This window comes from Pituophis catenifer, unplaced genomic scaffold (genome assembly GCF_029215685.1).
Source record: "Pituophis catenifer annectens isolate HBS135680 unplaced genomic scaffold, rPitCat1.0.hap2 SCAF_2, whole genome shotgun sequence".
Classification (NCBI taxonomy): domain Eukaryota; kingdom Metazoa; phylum Chordata; class Lepidosauria; order Squamata; family Colubridae; genus Pituophis; species Pituophis catenifer.
Window position 1 is genome coordinate 146,517,729 of NW_027256882.1, and position 22,023 is coordinate 146,539,751.

The following is a 22,023-nucleotide window of genomic DNA, read 5'->3' on the forward strand; positions in this document are numbered from 1 at the left end:
ATATGCAGCATGTTAATTCTTTTGAAATGCAGTCAAAATTTTCAGAACTCATTCCTTTCCCCCCTGTTAGGGGAAAATGTCTTCCTGAAAATGTAAGCCATCTGTCCTTGTTAGAAACCACGACTGAAGGACACATGTCTTCTGGAATGCAATATTTTAGATTCCTGTAGTTGTAGAACAACTAGCAATTTATTTATGCCCATTGTCTGAAATAAGTGTTTTTGAAACCAGCAGTTGGGGTTGTGTGGCAGGTGGAGGGAATCACCCAAGAAATAAGCATAATATAATTACCAAGTGTTTGTTTGCATGGTGCTTTGTGGAGATAGTGTAAAATTGTTCCAGGAAATTAGTTTTTGACTTTCAAATGGTAATTTAATTAAAACTATAAATCTTTTAAGACTGGGAAAATATGCACTACATGTTACGATACAATGATTAACCATATTTTGTTTCCTAAAAATGAGAACATGTTAATTGTATTTTGTGTTTTGAGTAATATTTTATATCCCTGCACTTGCCTTCAATATGTCAATAATTCATTGGATTATGATGTTCTAAGCTCATTTCATAACAACAAAGAATAGCTGATTATATGGCTTAAATTAAGATGTGTATCTTGGACAATAATATTCAACAATTCCAAAATGGAAACTAAAATTGGCTAATTCTTCTGTTCAATCTCAAGTAATGTGGGGGATTATTCTTCAACAGCAGTGGGTCACCAACTGTGGGAACTGGACAGGTTCTGTATTATCATTTTGAAATCAGAGAAGAAAAATTACAGATTATGTAGCATCACTGTCAACATCCAGCTTGAGTATCTAACTTTTCCAATAGTAACTCTTTTGTAGTGTATTTCTGGACTGTGGATATTTACATTGTACTTTTCAAAACATTTCTTGATAAACAATCTAATGCTTGTATATTTGGGGAAATAGAAGATATCACAGAGCAACAGGGATTCCTTGGACATAATATCTCTTGATACTTTCCATACTCTTAAGTAGTGTTGTTTCAAAGGACCTTTAAAGGACCTTTAAATTTTCTTCTTTATTTTGTTTTCTTATCAATACTAATTTCTGAACAATGTGATTTTTAAAGATTCATTCACTTGTAGCCAAAAATTTGTAAGAACCTCCTAGGTCAAGAATTGGAATTACTAAGGATATATAAATAATTCAATTTGCTTTGCTTTTCCATTCTCATGATGGGCAGGAGCGTCTCAAAGAAACTATGTTAGGTCAGATTTCAAGCAACTTGATTGCTTTGTAGCTTTCAGGAATGGATCCAGAAGGGAGCCTTTGCTCTTGAACGACACTCATTGAATAAATTGCACAGCATAGTAACTACAACATTGTCTGAATATGTTTAAAATGTACTGTTTCTAATTTTGACTTCAGCATAGGTCACAGGTTCTTTTACTTTCCATATTAGTGGGCTCCACAATCCCAGAGAGCCAACACAACCCCATCAGGCATCTAAGCAACACATCCACAAGTACTCTAAGGCTAGTACTCATTGTTTACTTATACCACTTTTCCCCAAAACTACAACTCCTGTTCCTCATTGCAAGCCTGAAGAACAGTCATGCTTCTATTTGCCTTATGCTGCTTCAGGCTGTTTTAGCATCCCAAACAAACACAACAGCCTTCCCTCTCACAGCAACACTACCACATCCAGCTGCCTCTCTGCTCATGTGTTATAGCCACCAACTTCTGGGCTGGTTAGGGACAGGTGTTAAAGGGACAGGCCATCAGTGACCCAGGTGCTGGCCATTTTGCTGGCAGCCTGTCCTCTCACAATATAGAATATAATGGAGGTGAACATGTGATATGAATTCTTAACATAACTCTTATGATTTTGTGAGCTTGTTGCTCCAACTAAATTGTCAAAATTTTCAGTGTCTTTTCTTTAATCGGATGATTGTTTAATACTAATACATCACTTAAGACATCCCACATGCCCACCCCAAGGTACACCCAGAAGTGTATTCTGGTGTGCTTCATGAGTTTCCATTGCTTACCATGGGATGGTTGTGTGGGAGGCTTTAGGGAAATCTTGCCATGAAAACATCACAAATGTTTCTCAGCTCCCGATATCCTACATTCCTGAACAGCTTCTTCTCTTTCTTCTCCTTCTCCTCCTCCTCCTCCTCCTCCTTCTTCTAACTTTTTCAAGAGCTGACAGTTTTTTGCATTTATATTATAGCATCTACACAATAGTACAGGAAAGGTAGGGGGAGAGGGGGAGGGGTGGGGAGGGAGAGAGGAAGAAAGATATATGACTCGTTCTATAAATAGATTTTTCCAGTTATTTTTTTTTAAATCCCATGCAAATAAAAAATAGTGAAATAAAATAGTAGAAGTTTGCAATTGGATTTTAAGGTAGAAATTTTCTTGGAGGTGAACTTTGCAAACATTCATGAATGGACACAACATGAACTGAAAAACATTTTATATAAAGATCTGCTGTTTTAGTTATTCCAGTGTATGCTTCTGCAAGCCAAAAATCTTACCAAAAGGCTTTGAATGCAATGTTTTTACACTGAAATCAGCATTTGATTAGATATAAATTATGATGCTTGAAAATTGGCAATGATTTATTCAGTATGCTGTCTATTCAGATAAAGTTTTTAAAAAGCATCACAAACTGCTTGTAAGAAGTGTGAATTTGAACTAAATCATTAAAATGTTTAGTATGTTATTACATTCAAGCTGCCATCCTACTCTGAGAATAAAATACTTTAAACTGAATGAGACTCTTACATCTGAACTGGTAAGCGATACCTAGGATAAGCCCTGCATTTTATTTTGAACACTGTTCATGATTGAAAAGGGGACAAAATGGCAATTGAATTTTGAAATTTTAGCATGAAAGTAATGACTTACATTCTTTGGACTTTGCTTTGTTAACCCCCACCCCTCAAAGGTGTTGCTTCTACTTCTGTACTACTTTATATCATTTTAACTATATCCATAATTGAAATATTTGAATGGGCAGTTGAATTTGTGTTTGTTCACTGTTTACTGTGAAGTATCTTCTGAAAGTATAAACCTTCAAACTTAACCTGATCTTTCATCATTTCTAAAACCAAACTGTAGATCTGACAGCCATTTTCTTTGTTTGTTTAGAAAGCCAGGCTTGGCCCATCAGCTAACAAAGTTATATCTCCAGTTGAAGACCGGACTTGTAACTTACCATCCAATAATCTTGATCGGGTTAAACTAACAGACTTCAACTTTATAATGGTGCTTGGAAAAGGGAGCTTTGGGAAGGTAAGAAGTATTGATAATTTGCAAGGTTCTTTATAAACAATACCATTTCTAAAATATATACACAAATAACAAGAATGAAATACGGAAGGGATGTAATGCTTCTGGGTCTAGAAAAAAAAAAGGGGGGGGGGAACTAATCTGGCACCCAAATCCAGACAATCTATTCCCCAAAACACTCCCAAAATTATGGTGCATATGTTCGTTGCGCAGACAGTAATGCAGAATAAGCTCAATCAAAAGTTAGGAATAATGAAAAGTTTTTCATACCATTCCTGAATCTATAATTTCTGGTTTGAAATTAAAAATCAACAACATATTTATAATTTAAATGCAGTGACATATTTGTAATTTAAAACAAAGTTTAAAACAAACTTTTTTTTTTTTAAATTTGATTTATATGCCGCCCTTCTCCGGAGACTCAGGGCGGCTTACAATGCGTTAAGCAATAGCCTTCATACTTTTGTATATTTATACAAAGTCAGCTTATTGCCCCCACAAACTGGGTCCTCATTTAACCTACCTTAGAAAGGATGGAAGGCTGAGTCAACCTTGAGCCTGGTAAGATTCGAACCTGCAGTAATTGCAGGCAGCTATGTTAATAACAGGGTGCTTTAGACCACTGTACTACCAAGGCCCTTGAATGTAGGGCCTTGAACTTTGAATGTAGACTTGGCAGAAATAGCTTAAGCAGGAGTTCTTCAGGTGTAAAGAATCTCCTCAGACTTCCAGGGTGTCAAGATTTCCTGGGGGGAAAATGCTCTATAAAAATTATAGAGAGGAGGGACATCCTGATAAAGGAGAGTTATTAGCACTGGAACCACTTGCTTCCTGAACTCATGGGTGAACCTAGACTGAAGGTTTTCAGACAAAGATTGGACAGCTATTGTCTAGAATGGTCTAAAATTGCATTAGAAGACCTCCAAAGTATCTTCCAACCCAATGATTCAATGATTTTATTTTAAATCTGAAAGGGAGAAATGTTAGAGACACAGTTGATTTATTAATAATTCCTTTAGCTGTTCTGTTAACATAGCTGCAATCCAATATTTGCCTACATGCCTACAATCCTACATTTGCTTTCATGAGGAATTAGTTTCACTAAATTCAGTGGGATTTAATTCTGAGGAGACATATATAAAATTTAGTGTAAATATAATAAAGGTTTAGTGTAAGCATAATGAACCTTGCTATTCAGGATCATGCTTCTGTACAGTTTGAGAGTCAGGTAAATACTGCTTTGAAAACTTTATTTGATTTGGAGAATATATTGTATGTACAGTATTTGCTCAAGAATCTACTATATAAGCAGCTGGCAACTAGACTACTACTAGCCTTCCAAGAATATTTTTGTCCTATCTTTAAGCAACCTCAAGTTTTAATTGTTAAAATTAGAATATGCAAATTAGCAAAATATAGTCTAGCTGTTAATGAGGTGTCATGCTTTGTGCTTTGATGGAGGTGCAAAGAAATGAGTTGTGAAACTTGTTTTCCGCAAAAGAAGCTATTTTGTGCATCTTAATTATAATCCATTTAATAATATGTAATTTTTATATCAAGAAACATACAGGCGAGATGATTGACTCTTTTATTTATCCATTTATTTAATCAATTTATATAGGCACCCAATCATGTGCACTTCAGGGCAGGAAGATAAAAACTAAACAATAACAACCGTTGATCCTGACCTGAGGGGAGAAAGCTGGGTCTTAAAAGACAGGTACAGTTGAGGCTATTCAAATCTCAGGGAAAGTGCTCTTCTGGAGGACAGATGCAGTGTCAGAAAAGACACATCTCCTTGGTCCCACCAGAAGACACTATTTAAGATATGGAACCCAGATCTTAGACAGCCAAGCACTGAGATCTTTAAGTAGGATTAGCACATTGATTATGCCTATCGCCGTACTGATACAGTAAGGGATCTCATCCAGCAGCCTCATGTACAGGAGCTGGAACAAAACTAATGCCTGAGATACATCCCCTCACAGTAGAGACTTAGGGCCAGACCTCTCTTTTCCATCAACACTAACTTAAATTGACCCTGAAAGAAAGAGCAGAACCATTGTAACATCGTGTCACCTATCCCCAACCCCTTGAGCTTGTCTAAAAGGATACCATGATCAATGGTATTACTGAGAGATCAAGGTGGGATACACACACCCCATTCTGAACCAGTTGCAGGTCATCAAAAAGTGCAATCAATGCCACCTTAGTGCTACATCCTGTTCTACTAGATTGAAGTGGTCCATACAATCCACTTTCTCCAGAGTTCTCTGAAGCTTCAGGGTGACCACCTTCTCAACCACCTTCTCCAGAAAGAGAAAGTTGGAGACAGATAAAAAAAGTATCCAACACTGTATGGTCTAGCAATGACTCCTTAACTGAAGGCAGAACTACCTCTCTCTCACTACTGGTTGGACCCACCTGCAGATCATTTCCTAGGAGGCTTTGATGAGCTAGAATTCGAACATGCAGGGGTGCTCCCCTTAATTTTCTCAGGGCCAACAGGCACAGATCCTTTCCAAATAACATTGATGGATCCATATCTCACTTAGCTGAATCTGAACAGCTGTAAACCAACCCAGAATGAATCCAATAAACTTTTTCTGCAGATGCCTAAAATAGTCCTCATAGCAATCCTTCAAAGGTATCCTAACCAATCCTTTCCTAGGAGAGCCACTGGACAACAATCCACCGACACAATAAGAGTGGAGAAATAGTTGCATTTTGCTGCTTTTATTGTCACTGTGTAATCCTTATCAGAGGCTTTTAGACCAGTGTTCCATCAGCTTTGTTCTTCATCTCCAATGACATAATAAGAATTTCTTGTGCTATTTCATCTCCCAAAAATTTCTTTAAAAACTAGGTGGTGATTAGGATCCAATTAGGATCAACATGCAGGAAAATATCAATTTTAGGGCCTTATTCACCCTTTTATGAACTTCTGGAATAGTTAGTAACAGAGTTGGAAGGGACCTTGGAGGTCATCTAGTCCAACCCCCTGCTCACGCAGGAGACCTATACTAGGGATTCGAACTGCCGACCTTTCTGCTCGACAAGCTCAGCATCTTAGCATCTGGAATAGTAGTTTTTATGTAAGAAATGGGAGAGCTACATTGAAAAAACAAAACAGATTTCTTAGGCTGCAAGTTAATGAATATATGTAGGGAACTGAATTACTAGAAAAACTTTTCCATCCACAACTGAATGGAAATTACTAGTAGTCAGCAAAATATTCACCTTCTCTTTATATTTGCTCAGGTGATGCTCGCAGAACGAAAGGGAACAGAAGAATTGTATGCAGTCAAAATATTGAAAAAAGACGTGGTGATTCAAGATGATGATGTAGAGTGTACCATGGTTGAAAAGCGAGTTCTAGCTTTGATGGACAAACCTCCTTTCTTAACGCAGCTTCACTCTTGCTTCCAGACTGTGGTATGTGTTCATATGTCTTCCTTCTGCTGTGATTTCTAACACACACAGTGTTTGCTGTACTGACATCACAGAGCTTTTGAACTGTGTCAGTGAAAAATGGGGTGAGGTATGGAGATAAATAATATACAATAGTTCTGTCAGCTGATCTATTTATATATCAGCAGAAAGAAATGGAAAACCATCAGTTGGTTAGCATTTCTTTTGAATATCTGCTAGATGATGGATGGATGGATGGACATGGTTGACATTCCTTGCATTTTATTTTATATATACATATACATACATACATACATATACATATACATATACATATACATATACATATACATATACATATACATATACATATACATATACATATATAGTAGGTCTTTGGTTATCCGGGTTTTCTCCCGCGTAAAATTGGAAGTGTCTTGGCGACGTTTCGACGAAGTCTCATTCGTCATCTTCAGGCTGGTGTTTTCGGCTCCTAGAAGCACGAAGCCGAAAACACCAGCCTGAAGATGACAAATGAGACTTCGTCGTAATGTGTGAGGAGCCATCCCCTAAACAATATAAGGTCAAATTACTAGCATTGGATCCAGAGAGATCTGTTTCTAGGAGAGACAGTAATTTATATATAAATATATTTAACATTCAAATTGACAGCAGTCTTTGTCATCATCCAGAAAGAAACAACACAAGATAATCAGGAACACAGGAACATCATGGGGTAAATTAAACAGTATACAAACACACAGAAGAAAAAGGAGGGGAAAAAGGGAAACACCCCTTTATACTTACAGCAACCAATCATAGCGTAGATTGTCTCATACATGAGTCAGCACTCTCTAACCAATCAACTACAACTGTGTTTTCTGGCCTATTATACACTTTACGGCTCCAGCTACTAAATTCAATATCCTAACATTATTTTATTTTATTATTTTATTTTGCTATGTACAAAGGAATGCAAGGGAATCCGTCTTGGCGGATGGAGAATGGGAAGGAGGAGTTGCACAGCTTAACAGCTGCCCTCATCCTGATAAAAGTCATTCTTGAAAGCTACTGTTTGCATTTCTTAATAGTGAAAAGAAAATAGCAGCTTAACAGGGGGAACAAAAAAGAATGCATATTACTTGTATTCATGATATTTAAGGTAGCCATAGGTTCTTTAAACGAGGATGCTGGAATTGCATCCTAAAAAGCAAGATTCTTCTAATGTCAATTGTTTCCATTGTTAACCCAGTACAATGTATCTAAAGAAAGAAGTGGAACATTCAGAATTAAGCAATTTGACTTATTTATATTTTAAAAACTGGGCTGGGGGAATCCATCTCATCTTACTGATGTAATTAATAATAACAATTATTGCTATAAAAAGAAAGAAGATCAAATATGCATCTGAATACAGAACATAATTTTAAAGTTGATCTAATTAGACCAATAAACAATTGCTTTCACTATCTGATAATTCGTGTGACTGTGTCCTAATTGTGAAGATGCACTTAAGACTCTTACCCCAATTTTCTGTATTGACCATTCCTGAGCGGCAGGTCCACTGCTTGACCTATTTGTTGGTTTCATATTGTCTGCTAGGATCGCCTGTACTTTGTCATGGAGTATGTGAATGGTGGTGACCTCATGTATCATATTCAGCAAGTAGGAAAATTTAAGGAGCCCCAAGCAGTGTGAGTGCATTTTCTGTTGATTTTATATTGAATTTGTCATAAAATATTCTGCTTTAGGAAGATGCATCTTTCCATTCCCTACCTTACTCATATTTTGTAGTTTTTTTGGTGTAATTGACACTGCTTCACAGGAAAGCTAGCTTCAAAAACTCATCAGTATTGCATAGACTAAACTACTCGGAAGAATTAAATTCGTAATTAGCACGGTCTCTATTAATTTCATACAATTAATCAAATAAACTTTTTGAAAGGAGCTGCATTTCTTATATTATTGTACTATGTGTGAATCATAGAGCAAATAAGGTGTAGTGTGAATCACAAGCATTTTAGAAACAAGCTGGCACTATAAACTCTACAGTTCAGATTGTCGAAAAGCAAACTAATATATCACAGTTCTTGCCTGAAATTAATAATACCTTGTCATAGAGGAGGAATCCTCATTTGTTCAAATTCCTTGTGTCTAATCACACTTGGCCAAATAAAGTATTCTATTCTATTCTCTTGTAAATAACAGGACTTTGAGTCATAGCATTATTGGAGTCTTCTGTGACTTGCAGCCATTGTGTTAACCTTGTCCCATAATCCTGTGTAAGCATCCTTTTGCCCAGTGAGATGTGAACATTTAAATCAAGGGCCTGATCTCTTGGGAAAGGTTCTGTTTGTAATCTAGAATCCAGGACAATCCGGATTTTATAATAATGCAAGGCTAACGGTCCAATAGCAGCCATCAGCCTCCAAATTTTGTAGCGTGTCAGAATCTACGAGTGGGAACTTGATGGAGAGGAGAAGATCAGTCCGTACAACCTTACTCTATGAATGGCATGAAGGAACATTTCTGAATGGATGGTCATAAATTATTCAAATCTTGCATATACAGGTGAAGTTCTTTTGATTAGCAAGTCTTTTTTTCTTTTCAGATTCTATGCAGCAGAAATTTCAGTGGGTCTTTTTTTTCTCCATAAGAAAGGAATTGTTTATCGGTAAGTAGAGCAGCTCTGTGTAACAACACAAGTTCGTCACAGGTTGTAAAAAAGAAATGTTTGTGGGCAAAAATGGGGGAAGAAAGCACTGAACTGGGAACACATATTTCCCCGAATAACAGAACACATTAAACATATTTATTTTTATTCACAGTTGCTTATTCAACTTGGTGCACTAACAGAAGTCTTCAGTGCTATAAGATTTGCAAAACATATAAAAGGCTTTTTGTATAAGCATTATAAAACAAAGAAATGTACCCACATCAGTCTATTGCTCTCAATAGATTTTCTAAAATCATTGGAGTATACAGCAATCAAGTCAGATTTGAGTTGTATTTTATACATGTAAATAAAATATCATTACAAGAGATGCAGAAGTGAAATACCGCAAAGCAGCAGCCTTGCAGATAAAATGAATAGTAGCAAAATGAAGGCAATTTATCTTCATGGACTAGTATTCTTGACCATGAAGTAAATTTTATAGACATTTGGACCCCAAAGCCTATCCGTTTAATCCGAAATCTGACTTCACTGAAGGAAGTTGGTCTGAACAGGACTTGCCCAATATATCTCAGTAGGAAGAGAGAGTGGTATGTGTTTAAGACATACAATAGAAGAAAATATATGTACCGGTAGTTCAGGGTTGAATTCTGAAGTCCTTGGTGCTCTCTGAGCTTGGCTGTTTTCATGCAGACATTTTATTACCCAAGTAGGTAACATCACCACTGTGAGTAAGTGTGGGGTTTGCTTCCTATTTGTATGCAGTACAGTACAGGGGTAATTAAGAGACACCGTTTGATCTGTATAGTTATATAAGCAACCCAGTGGCAACATGCTCCATTGTGCCCCCCCCCCAACCATTTTCCTTGGCACCTACAAATAAGTTGTCTGTAAGGCTTCTCAGTAGGTGAGCAGGTTTGCCTAGGAAAACATGGTTTTTGTGCTATCCTGGTTTTAAGTTATTTCTTGCAATGAGACTGCTACCAGCATTTCTGACAGCTGATATTTAACTTTCTTAATTGTTGTGATTTTTCATAGAGATCTGAAATTAGATAATGTAATGTTAGATTCTGAAGGACATATTAAGATTGCAGACTTTGGCATGTGCAAGGAGAGTATGAGTGATGGAGTGTCAACAAGGACCTTCTGTGGGACTCCAGATTATATTGCACCAGAGGTATTTATTGTTTGAGATATTATGTACCATGCCCATAATTCTTCCAGAAGATAATGTACTTTTGAACAATCAATCAGTGCTAGATTTTCTAACATGATTGTTTACTGTTGACGAAGGAAATGAGAAAGGTGATAAATGTTGATAAACTTACTCAGGTTTCCTGCTGCTCTCCAGTTAGTAAGGAAAAATGATGGGGAACTGGATGAAATGACTATCACTGTCAACTCTGAATCAAACCTGGCTGAAGCCATCTTTTGCTGCTTCATAGTTGACACATACTCTTGGGGGGGGGAGAGTAAATAGAACATCTTGGAGACATAACAAAGAGCTCTCCCATGGGAACCAAGGTCATCCCAATATGTGTCAGTTGAAGGAGGAAAAGAGTGACCAAGGAGCCCACCAACTGCTTTGATTTGACAATGTGACTTGTGACACTTGGGGAGGGAAACATTTACTCTTTTAATTATGCTATAACCACGGGAAACTTTTAGAGTTGCTTTTCACTAAGCCGTGCCAATATAATGTATCCAATAAACATGTTCTTTCTTTGGATGTGTTACTCGGAACCTTGACAATCATTCTATCACTATCTCTTAAACTCATTCTTACATAACTCTATAGGTATCTTTGGACATGGGTGGGGGATAAAGTTGGTGGCACTTTATGAGGAAATCTGTACTGTGACATTGCAAGTTCAAGCCTCTGGCTTACATACTTATGTGTAACATAAGGAGGTATTAAAATATGAAAGGCTACAGTTTGCATCATGATGAAATGGTGCATGTTTTATCATTTTTTTCTCATTACAGTTTGTACTTAATGCTTATGCCCAAGTTTGCGACAAAGGAAATATTTAACCATAATGACTATAGATAGAAGAGAAGCTATAGCTAAGCTATAACTTAGAATTGAACTGTGAGGTCTTTGGTGTTCTCTGGGCTTGGTTGTTTTCTTGCAGACTTTCATTGTCCAACTAGATAACATCATCTCTGAATAGAGAGCAAAGCTCATTCCCATCTAGCACTGATGATGTTACTTTTTTAGAAGGACGTAAATCCATATCATGGTTAATTTTAAATGCATCATTATATTGCTATGATGCTTCCAGTGTTGTGAAGCCAAAAATGGAAAATCCTTCTTCTTCCATCTTAGCTTTCCATTCTGTTTCTCTTTATAGCTAGAAAGAGAATAAAATCACTTTTCCAGTTGCTCATGTTTTGAAATAATGTTCTTGCAATTAGTGTCTTGAACAGCACCTATTGTTCACTTTTATGAATTAGTTGCTGCTATTTTGCATTTGTGTATATTTCAGATTAAAATATAAATGAAAATTCATTTTAAATGTGCAAACTATAGTATTTTTAAAGCTCTTTTGGAGTCTCAGAAAAGAGAGTAGCTTAATATTAATATTAACATGACATTCTGCCATTCTGGATTTTTATTTCTTCTTTCATAATGAGCATTTTAGTAATATTTTTGATAAAACTCAGAATCAGATTTCCTGATTATACCTATAAATTTCCACTGAAACTTTGTGCCTCAAACGAGCATTTTATCAAAACCACGTCATGGAAAAATCCCTGGCCTACTCTTTATACAGTACAGGTAGTCTTTGATGTACAACCACAATTGAGCCCAACATTTCCGTTGCTAAGCAAGACAGTTGTTAAATGAGTTTTGCCCATTTTTACCACCTGGTTGTTGTTAAGTGAATAACTGCAGTTATTAAGTTAGTGACATGGTTGTTAAGTGAATCTGGCTTCCCCATTGACTTCGCTTGTCAAATGGTCGCAAAAGGTGATCATATGACCCCGGGACACTGCAACCATCATAAATACACACCAGTCTCTAAATCTCTGAATTTTGATCATGTGACCATGCCGCAAGAGTCATAAGTGTGAAAAACAGTCATAAGTCACTTTTTTCATTACTGTTATAACTTCAAATAGTCACTAAATGAATGGTTGTAAATCCAGGACTACTTGAAATGAATTTGCTTGCTTGCTTGTTTGTTTTATAGCATTTATAATCTGCCCTGGTCACAAAGAGTTTGGGGCAGCATTCTTAACCAAATCAAAAGAAAACAAATAAAAAAGATACACATAATAGTGAAGAACTAAATCCTAACAGTATCTAAAAGAAAGAATCACCACATAAGTCATCCTTTCGGCCCCCAAATAGGTGCCCATGGTCAGTCTGCTGGCACCAGAAGAACATTGAAATGAAATACCTTTAACTAGTTTTCAGAGTTGCAGCAAGACAGGGGGCTGTAATGTACTTGCAGGAGAGAAGAGTATTATTATAAGGTGGAGGCTATCGTCTCACACTTGACCCCAGGCCTGACAAGGGGTGGTAACTGTCAGCAGGGCCTCTCTCAGGGACCAGACAGGATGGGCACATTCAGTTTTGCAAAGGCAATGCATGTTTTATCCCAGTGCTGGCCCATGTGGAATTTTAGTCTATGGTTCTCAGTAATAGTATTTTATCAGTGGAGGTCTCAAACAAAAAGCAGTCTGTTTCTTTGATAAGAGAGCCAGTTTGGTCTGGTGCTTAAGGCACCTGGCTAGAAAAGAAGGAGACTGGGAGTTCTAGTTTCTAGTTCTCTCAGCCCAACCCACCTCACAGGGCTGTTGTTAAGGTTTAATCACAGGTAAAAGTTGTAACAAAGGTTGTTAAAGTCAGGATAAAAATCTAATAAATAATTCCTTTGGTGGGGGAATCACTAATTACTCATCGATGAGAAAATGGGTTTGAAAAAATACTTGATTTCAAACTTGAATTTTCTGCTAAGAGATCCAGAACTCTTTAAATGCACCTATGTGGTTTTAATCAAAAGATGCCTTTGACTAATATGAGTGCAGTAGCACAAACGATAACTCGTTATAATTCCAGAAAATGTGCTTTTCATTGTAACTTTCCATAAGGCCTAATCACCCAATTTAAACTATGGTTCAGTACTGCTGACAGAAAAAAAAAATCACTGCTTCTTCCTTAGTGGGAGCTGAATATATTTTTAGTATTGATATGTCTCAAGGGTCAATGGGGAAGGGGGAAACATCACTAAGATGTGTTGCTGTGCAAGCTCTATAGACAGAAGGCAGAATCAGATGCTCCCTTGGATCTATACATTAGTTCAGAATCCACTGAGTAATTGTCTCTTTCAGTGCCCAGGTTATCCAGTGATCCACCCCACAATTGGATTATTCCCCATTGCACCTGAGTGATGATGGCAGGGCCATTATTTTAGGCTTTCATTTCTTTTCCCATTTTCCATTTTTCCCTCTTTCTGGAGCAGATGAAAAATCAAATAGTGGTGATGCAACAGATTTATAATAACTTATATAACTTATAATATTATTATGGACAGCAACATGCTCATCCATTTTTGCCCATTTATCTCTTCTTCAATGTATAGAAGATAAAGTAGAATAGTTATAGAGAGGTTATCTAGAGAGGTCTCATTTTTGCTGAGACTTTCTAGGACATTGTCTCTACCATGGTATAGGAAAGGGTTAGGTAATTTCTGTCCCCGGGCAGCTGTTCAGATAACATAGTCAACTGCAGAAATAAAGTCATGTCAAACAGATCCAGGTCTATTGGGGCAAATCTAGTTCCTTCAAGCTTAATTGGCTAGGCCAGTTCAGGAAACCTGTTTCCCTTAAAACAATTAAATTTAAGTACCCCCACTTCAGATACAGTAACTTTATAGTATAAAAATATCCATGATTTCGGTATCAACCATTAAAAAAAGGTTTACTTTGACGCACCGAGCTATTCGTGAAATTGATGTTTTATAGTGGTACACTTAGATTTCTGTTGTATCTTTTTAAAAAACATATTTTCAAGATACATTACTAAATCTTTTTACTGGAATTCACAGATTATTGCCTATCAACCATACGGAAGGTCAGTGGACTGGTGGGCCTACGGAGTACTTTTATATGAGATGCTGGCTGGTCAGGTAAGAATGGCTAGGTCTATTTCATGAGGTAAGCCTTAAACAATTAAATGAGTTAGGAATGAAAGACAAAATAAGACACAGTAAAAAAAAAAATAAAGATTAATAGCTGAATCTCAAGTTAACAGACCAACTGAATATCCTCTGGAAATTAAAACTGCAAGATTTCAGTGATACAATGGCTATGTCCATGTATCATCTGAATAATATTTTGTCTTAAAATATTATGTAGAACAAGTCAGTCTTGAAGATCAGGGGTCTCCAAATTTGACAATTTTAAGACTTGTGAATTTCTTCTGGCTGGGGAATTCTAGGAGTTGTCCACAAACCTTAAAGTTGTCAAGTTTGGAGACCCCTGTTGTAGATGAATCAGATAAATAAAGTTTAATTTGTTGACCAATTCCTAGTTTGTTTTCCTTTTTTTTAGCTACTCTTTGTCTTGCAACTCTTCAGATTGAGGATTGTGCAGGACAAAAGCCAAAAATCCAACCATATTATTTTATTCATATATTGTTCTCGATCCTTATGCTGGCAACAAATTATATATTCAAATACTGTCAAATACTGAAGTATGATTTACTCACATAACCCACACTTTAGCACATCACACATTAATTAAAAATAAACAAGCCATATTTGTTGCAAACTGTCTCTCAGTAGAAGAATCAATGATAGGCTTCATTTGTGGAGGATGGTAGATGAAGCTGCAAAGAAGGCCCTCTATTATCTTTAAAATTTTCTAAGCTAATAGAAGAAATGGACTTTGAGGAAGCTTAAAATAAGGTTAGGATCGTACAGAAAAATACAATACTCCAATTAATTGGAAATCCTTTTGAGCTTGATCATAATCTGCTCTTTAAATTATACCCCAAAACAGACAATGTTTCAATTTCTTTCCCTTCATATAGTTACTGTATAGTCAACAGTTCCTTTTAAAAACTTGAACAGCTTCTTTAGATTGAGATTGAGAGGGTCGGAACACAGCATTGTGGTGACATTGGATTCCAAAATTCCATGTAACTTCATCCAGGGATCGTAGATGCTAAGCAGCAGGGAGACCATCATTTTCCAACAGGCCAGCACACTTGGTGGGACCGCCAACTAAAGCTTTGAAGTAGCATAAAACGTTCTCTCTTTTATTCCCACCCCCAAAAAAGGAAAGGTTCCATCCTACAACTCAACAGGAAGTTATCCATCCTTCCCCCAAACTCCTAGCTTCTCCAGTTAGCTTGATCAACGGGAAGTCTGAGCCAGCAGGAAATAACAATCTGTTTTTGAATAAATGTTCAGAGTAAGCATTCGTTTTTTAATGTCCTGTCAACCTTGCTTTCGTTGAACAGCCTCCATTTGATGGCGAGGATGAAGATGAACTCTTTCAGTCAATAATGGAACATAATGTTTCCTATCCCAAAGCAATGTCCAAAGAAGCTGTGTCCATCTGCAAAGGGGTAAGGTTCTATTGTTCATTCTATTGATTACTGCAGTCAAATAACCATATCAAATCATAACATGGTATTAACGTAATAAAACAAAATAGATACAATGTATTAAGTTGCTAAATAAAGTATTCAGTAAAATACTCAAATTCGTTTGTCATCTCTGCATTTAATCCTAATCCATTAGATCAGGGGTGTCAAACTCACGGTCTGTGGGCCGGATGCGTCACATGCTGGCCACGCCCACGCCCGGTTTAGCAAAGGGGGGGAAGTCGCAATATGAGAAAGTCATCATGCCACATGATGCCGCCGTGATGCCGTGAGTTTTACACCTCTGCATTAGATGGCTTTAGTTATGATTTGTTAGTTTATTTATATCCTGAAAGAAATAAGATAATTTGAAAATGGTCCCAAACAGCTGCCCTCAATTAGAAGCCTAAATACTGTGCCAGAGATGGGGAATATGGTTGTCTTTCTCTATTTAAGGCAACATATATGCATTTCATTTCTGTGTCCAGTATTCAATGAAATCACCCATATTTTACTATAGAATCCAGGAGCTCGAATTGTGTTCTTTCACTGGCTCTGTGCCAGACCCATTATTATGCATTTTTTTTCCTAAGCGGAATTTTTTTTATTCTTGGCCAACCGTTTTAGGGATTTAATGCCAATTTGAGCATCAATATCCATGATGTTCTGCTTGTAAGGTGCACTGATCTGAGATGTTATTGTATTTATTTTGAGACATATGAATTTATAATTGCGATATTAAGCATTTATCAGTTACTATCTGGGTAAAGTAAATTTTGATATTTTATTAAGCACTGTTGTAATAGAATTGGCCTAACTTATCTGGATTTTTTAAATATTTGTCACTTGGGTTCACTTTTATACGATCAAAATAGTTAATAAAATGTATTCCTCCCTAAGAACTATTTTTTAAATTCAAAAAAACATTTTCAGTTCTCACTAGGTCCTGGTGAGCCAAATGTCTTGTACGGTACTGATAATGAAAATAGACCTTTTGTCTGTTTCTCTTTGTGTGATTCACACAGATGATTTCCTTAACATAAACCGATATTGCTTCTGTTTGAGAACTTGGATAATCGCCATAACTCAGAAAACATGCAATTTCTTATACAAAAACTATGTGTGGAAAGGGATGTTCATCTTATACAGTCTTATTGGTGATAAATGTAGCCCCAACTGCATGTAAAACTTTTAAACTTTAAATGGCACACATGTTTTTCATGATTTGCTCTGTAGATAGCTATCTTTCTCTTTTCCTTGTTGCTACAATAGTTGAACCTTATGCTTTTAGAATGATATACTGTCCAAAAATTTAAAAATACAATTTATCAACCTTTTTTGTGGCCAGTTGGTTTTTTTTATATAGATTTTTTTTAAAAAAAATGCTAGCTATTTAATTCTTGACGAAAAAGGAAAATTGTTTTTATATCTAAGAAGGACATCTATTTTTGTGTAACAGTGGGAAGAAAAAGGTCTATAAATATATATCCTAGTAAGTACTTTTTCCAGCTACCATTGTCTCTAATCAACTGAACATTTTTAAGTGATGGTAGTGAGTATTATTTTAGTAATTCTGGGTTTTAAAATGTATCTGTTCTTTCTTCAAATTTCTCCTCTTTTTTTTTATTTGTTGCCATTAAAGAAAATTGAATTTCTAGCAAAGTGACAAAATCTGCCTTTAATCTGTATTTAGACAAAACAGCAACCAATTGGGAATGTAGCAATATAGTATGAATTATAGACATTTAGGATTAACAGCAGCAGATATTAAGGAAAACAAAACGACTTTATTGACTGTGTGCTGCTCCTCTCACTCTGAAAAATCTCATTGTATCCTTTATGCGTTTGACTTCCAGTTAATGACTAAACACCCTGCCAAACGTCTCGGCTGTGGGCCCGAAGGAGAGAGAGACATTAGGGAACATGCCTTCTTTAGGAGAATTGACTGGGAAAGACTGGAGAACAGAGACATCCAACCTCCATTCAAACCGAAAGTGGTAAATGAGATGGACAGTAATGTTTCTTTCAGTATTTGGTGTCTATGGTCTCATAACAAAACCCAAGTTTTATTTTACTTAGATATTTAGTAGTCTTTTCAAATCAAAGGTTCTTAAGCAGGTGCCAGTACTGTATACACTCAAAACAAGTGTAATAAAATTAAAGCAGACCCAAATAAATAGTTGCAGAAGATACAACAATACACTGTCAGATAAAGAAAGGCAGAATTTAAAAACACCATATGGAAGGTACATAGGAGAATTGAAACAGCACCAGCTGAAAGGAGTCAGCAGTCTGAAGAGAGAGATTCAGACCCAGAGCGCTACCAGAAGGAAGGCCTATTCTCTCACCTGCAACCTAGAGAAGGATCCCAAAAGCAGCTCTGAATGCACAGAAGAGGTTTATGCAATAAGCTCAAGCAGAAGAAGCAAAATTAATCCTTTCAAATCCCGTGAGAGATCCTTGTAAGCAGAAATGATGCATGAATAGGTTGAGTGGAACGGGCTTGAAGTGAGACATGGGATAGCACTTCAACATATCTCACCTAGCAATTTTTTTCCAGTGTACAAGCTAGATAATTTCAACTTTCTTGCTTTCGTATTAATCAAAATAAAAGGGCTTTGTGAACCATGAATCTTCAGAAATTGGAGACTGACCTGTAGTGCTGACTGCTTGAAATTACATGGAACTTTTGTTGTGATGGCATGATTCTATTCATCCTTATCAGTCAGAAAACTGTGGTAAAATCAGGGGACAACGGGTGTGTAAAAGTCTGTCAGAATAACAGAGTTGGAAGGGACCTTGGAGGTCTTCTAGTCCAACCTGCTGCTGAAGCAGGAGACTCTATACCATTTCAGACAAATGGTCTTCTTAAAAACCTCCAGTGTTGGGACACCCACAGTTTCCTGATTAATTGTTCTCATTGTCAGGAAATTTCTTTCTTAGTTCTAGGTTGGTTTTCTCCTTGATTAGTTTCCATCCATTGTTTCTTTGTTCTGTCTTCAGGTGCTTTGGAAAATAGGTTGACACCCCCATTCCTTGTGGCAGCCCCTTAGATATTGGAACACTGTTATTCCATGCTATCCCCTGGGATTAATAGATAACTATACATTGGCCCTTCCTAGAGCTAAGATTATCTGTTAATAAAATCTTATTATTTTAAACATGGAGTGGGAATATATTCCATATCTGTTAGCGGAATTAATGGGTGCCTTCTAATCCATTTGTATGCAGTCATCCGTTTTTATTTCCTAAGTGAGATTGGCTTGAAGTCATTATCCTAAAAGTCCTGTCTTATTTGATTAACAGACGGCTGGGAGTGTAATAGGAAACTGCACAGTTCAGAAAGTGTAGTTTGGGTGAAGTTTCCCACTTTCTCAAAAATCTGTCAGTTTAAATGGTAGCTCTTGGATTCAATTTTTCCTTTCCCAGTAGTTATTCTTCTTTTGTTGAAATATATATGATTTAACATGTCAAAAAAACAATCCCACGTGGACATAAAGCACCAGTTGTAATATATTTCTAAGATTAAGTAGTATTTATACTTTTGAAGAGTTTGATCAAATTATTTTTCATACAATCACTAGGTACTTGAAGCTATTTTTTTTTCTGCTTTAGTGTAGGCAACAGAGAAGATCTTGAATTACATTTTGTACCAAGACAGGCTTTTAAAAATGTTGGGAGGAGATGTAATACCATTTTAAAAAATGGAGCAGAATAAACTGGGGATGTGAAAGAAGTAATCTGTAAAGCATTTATTTTTAGTACGTGGGCTGGATTTCAACCATTATTCCCATCATGTTAAAACCTTTTTTGATTGCTCTGAAGTAGTTTGCCCTTTGAAAACACAACAAAAAATCCATAGTATGTATTATTCGAACCATTTTTCAGTTGATTGCTGCAACCAGAAATTAAGAGAGTGCTTTTGGCAGAAAAATGAATGTGTTCATGACAAAACTCCCTGCAAGACAGCTGTGAGCAACAGCAGTTACCATTTCATGTATATTTCCCCACCAAAATGGAATATTGTCCTCTGAATGCCAGGGTTCCTGTTTGAATGTTAGAATATTATAGCAAGAATGACCTGGGGGAGAGCACAGTCAGTATGTAAATCTACCAGCACAGATCAGTAACTCGAAACAGAAAGTCTGTGAAATTCATTTTTAAAGGATTTTAAAATTATGGCATTGCATGTTTTTAATACAGTGAGATTTGATTTTATCTAAAAGATCATACATCTTGAAGTATTTCTGTTGAAGTTATTTTCCTATGGGAAGAGCCTAACCAGCCAGGATGGAGACATTTCTACCACCCTTTTCATTTCATCTCACTTTGTTTAATATACCACCACCCCAATTTGTATAGACTTCCCATAGTTCACCAGGCTGAAATGTTTCTGACTGGGTAATAGTATTCCCAAATAATTGGAATGCAGAAATCCGACGATATACGGTAAATGTTTTGTGCAGACATAACTAGGTCCTAGATGTACATTCAAATAAAGATATGTAAAGATATGTAGATAAAAATATTGCAAGTGAGCTCTAAATACGTTCACCATTGTTGAACCAGGTGGCCTAGTCAGCACAAGAATTCTTACTTTTCATATTCCCGGTCACCAGGTTTAGTTTTCATCCACCTGAATGTAATACCTGAGACAGTGGTGACTTTTAGTATCAAGAATATTATTATAGCCCTTTCATTCAAGACCAAAAAATGTGCTTCCCCTCTATGATCCTCAGAGCAGGTTAAGAGTTTATAACCTCAATCTAGCATCTGTTTACTTAAACTTGCTTTCCAATTTGTAATTTATTTATTTTTTAATTGCAGTGTGGCAAGGGTGCCGAAAACTTCGACAAATTCTTTACCAGAGGACAACCAGTATTAACGCCACCCGATCAGCTGGTCATTTCTAACATAGACCAAACAGATTTTGAGGGGTTCTCCTATGTCAACCCACAGTTTGTACATCCCATGTTGCAGTGTGAAGTATGAAAAAAACAATAGACTCAGGAAAGTCCTCCTCCCCAGTGGGAAATTGCCCTTTAGCCCTGGAGTTTTTAGACCTTTGCCTTGTTGATTCCATTCAGGTCTGGGAATTGTAGGGGTAACGAGGAAGGGAAGATGCCAAGGAACATGTCGACGTAGAAAATCAACCAGTGTATTTATCTAGGAATCACTGATGCTTATAGATTACTGCTAGCCTTTGTCATTTTTATAACTTTGACTATTTTTCTCTATCTCCTGTACCTCTGAAACTTCTTCTTAAACAGTTAATAATGAATCTGAGACTATCATGTGGGGTTAAGGAAAAAAGAGATGAAAATGTAAGTTGACTAAAGAATAAGGAATTTGGGGGGGGGGAGAGAGAAAAATGGAATAAAGGGAAATCCAGAAAATTTTATTCAATATTACAGTTGGCCAGATCTATGGTAAAAACAAAGATATGAACAAAGAAGGCCCATAAAAGCTTTTTAAAATTACTTGATCAAGGTAAAGGTTTCGTATAAGTTTTCAATATAAAGTTTTCAGTATAAAATAAAGATTATGTGCATAGAATATTAACTAGAGCCTGTGATGAACTAGCTCCAAGGTAAAACTGCATAATACTGATATATGTATTATTTTTAATCTCCATGAGATTATATTATGATCCAGGGTGCCAATTTGCTATTTAATTTACATCACTAATCAAGTTTATTGTAAAGCCAGTTTTAATATTTTATCCTAAATATTTCTTAACTGGGCTCTGAATCTAGACATCCCTAACTCTTCGATTTATACTTATTTATTTAGTAAACTGCATGAATATAATATAAAAAGTGTACAGTAAATTAATAGAGATGTAGAATTCAGAGTCAAGCCTGAAATTACGGAATGTTTCTAAAAATAATTTCAGCTTTTAACAGATTGGTTTAGAATACTTGGAACTACAGAAATCAAAGTGAAAACGTAACACAAGTTTTCTTCAACTGCTGTTGGAAGCTGTTGAATACATTTTTGAATATGCATCATGCAATGAATTTTGCATGTTTAATGAACAACATTAAGTGAATCTATATTATGAG

The 22,023-nt window shown here is 36.3% G+C and overlaps 1 protein-coding gene across 1 annotated transcript in view; it reads left to right on the plus strand.

The window, feature by feature from the left end:
- The window catches only part of PRKCA (protein kinase C alpha), a 198,812-nt gene extending 177,862 nt beyond the window's left edge, over positions 1 to 20,950 (plus strand). Inside the window, exons 9-17 of the mRNA XM_070934743.1 lie at positions 3,132 to 3,275; positions 6,534 to 6,707; positions 8,286 to 8,377; positions 9,295 to 9,357; positions 10,396 to 10,534; positions 14,415 to 14,495; positions 15,833 to 15,940; positions 17,815 to 17,955; positions 20,786 to 20,950. Of these exons, the coding sequence (XP_070790844.1) occupies positions 3,132 to 3,275; positions 6,534 to 6,707; positions 8,286 to 8,377; positions 9,295 to 9,357; positions 10,396 to 10,534; positions 14,415 to 14,495; positions 15,833 to 15,940; positions 17,815 to 17,955; positions 20,786 to 20,950 (1,107 nt within the window). The remainder of the gene's footprint in view (positions 1 to 3,131; positions 3,276 to 6,533; positions 6,708 to 8,285; positions 8,378 to 9,294; positions 9,358 to 10,395; positions 10,535 to 14,414; positions 14,496 to 15,832; positions 15,941 to 17,814; positions 17,956 to 20,785) is intronic.
- Positions 20,951 to 22,023: the final 1,073 nt, after the last annotated feature.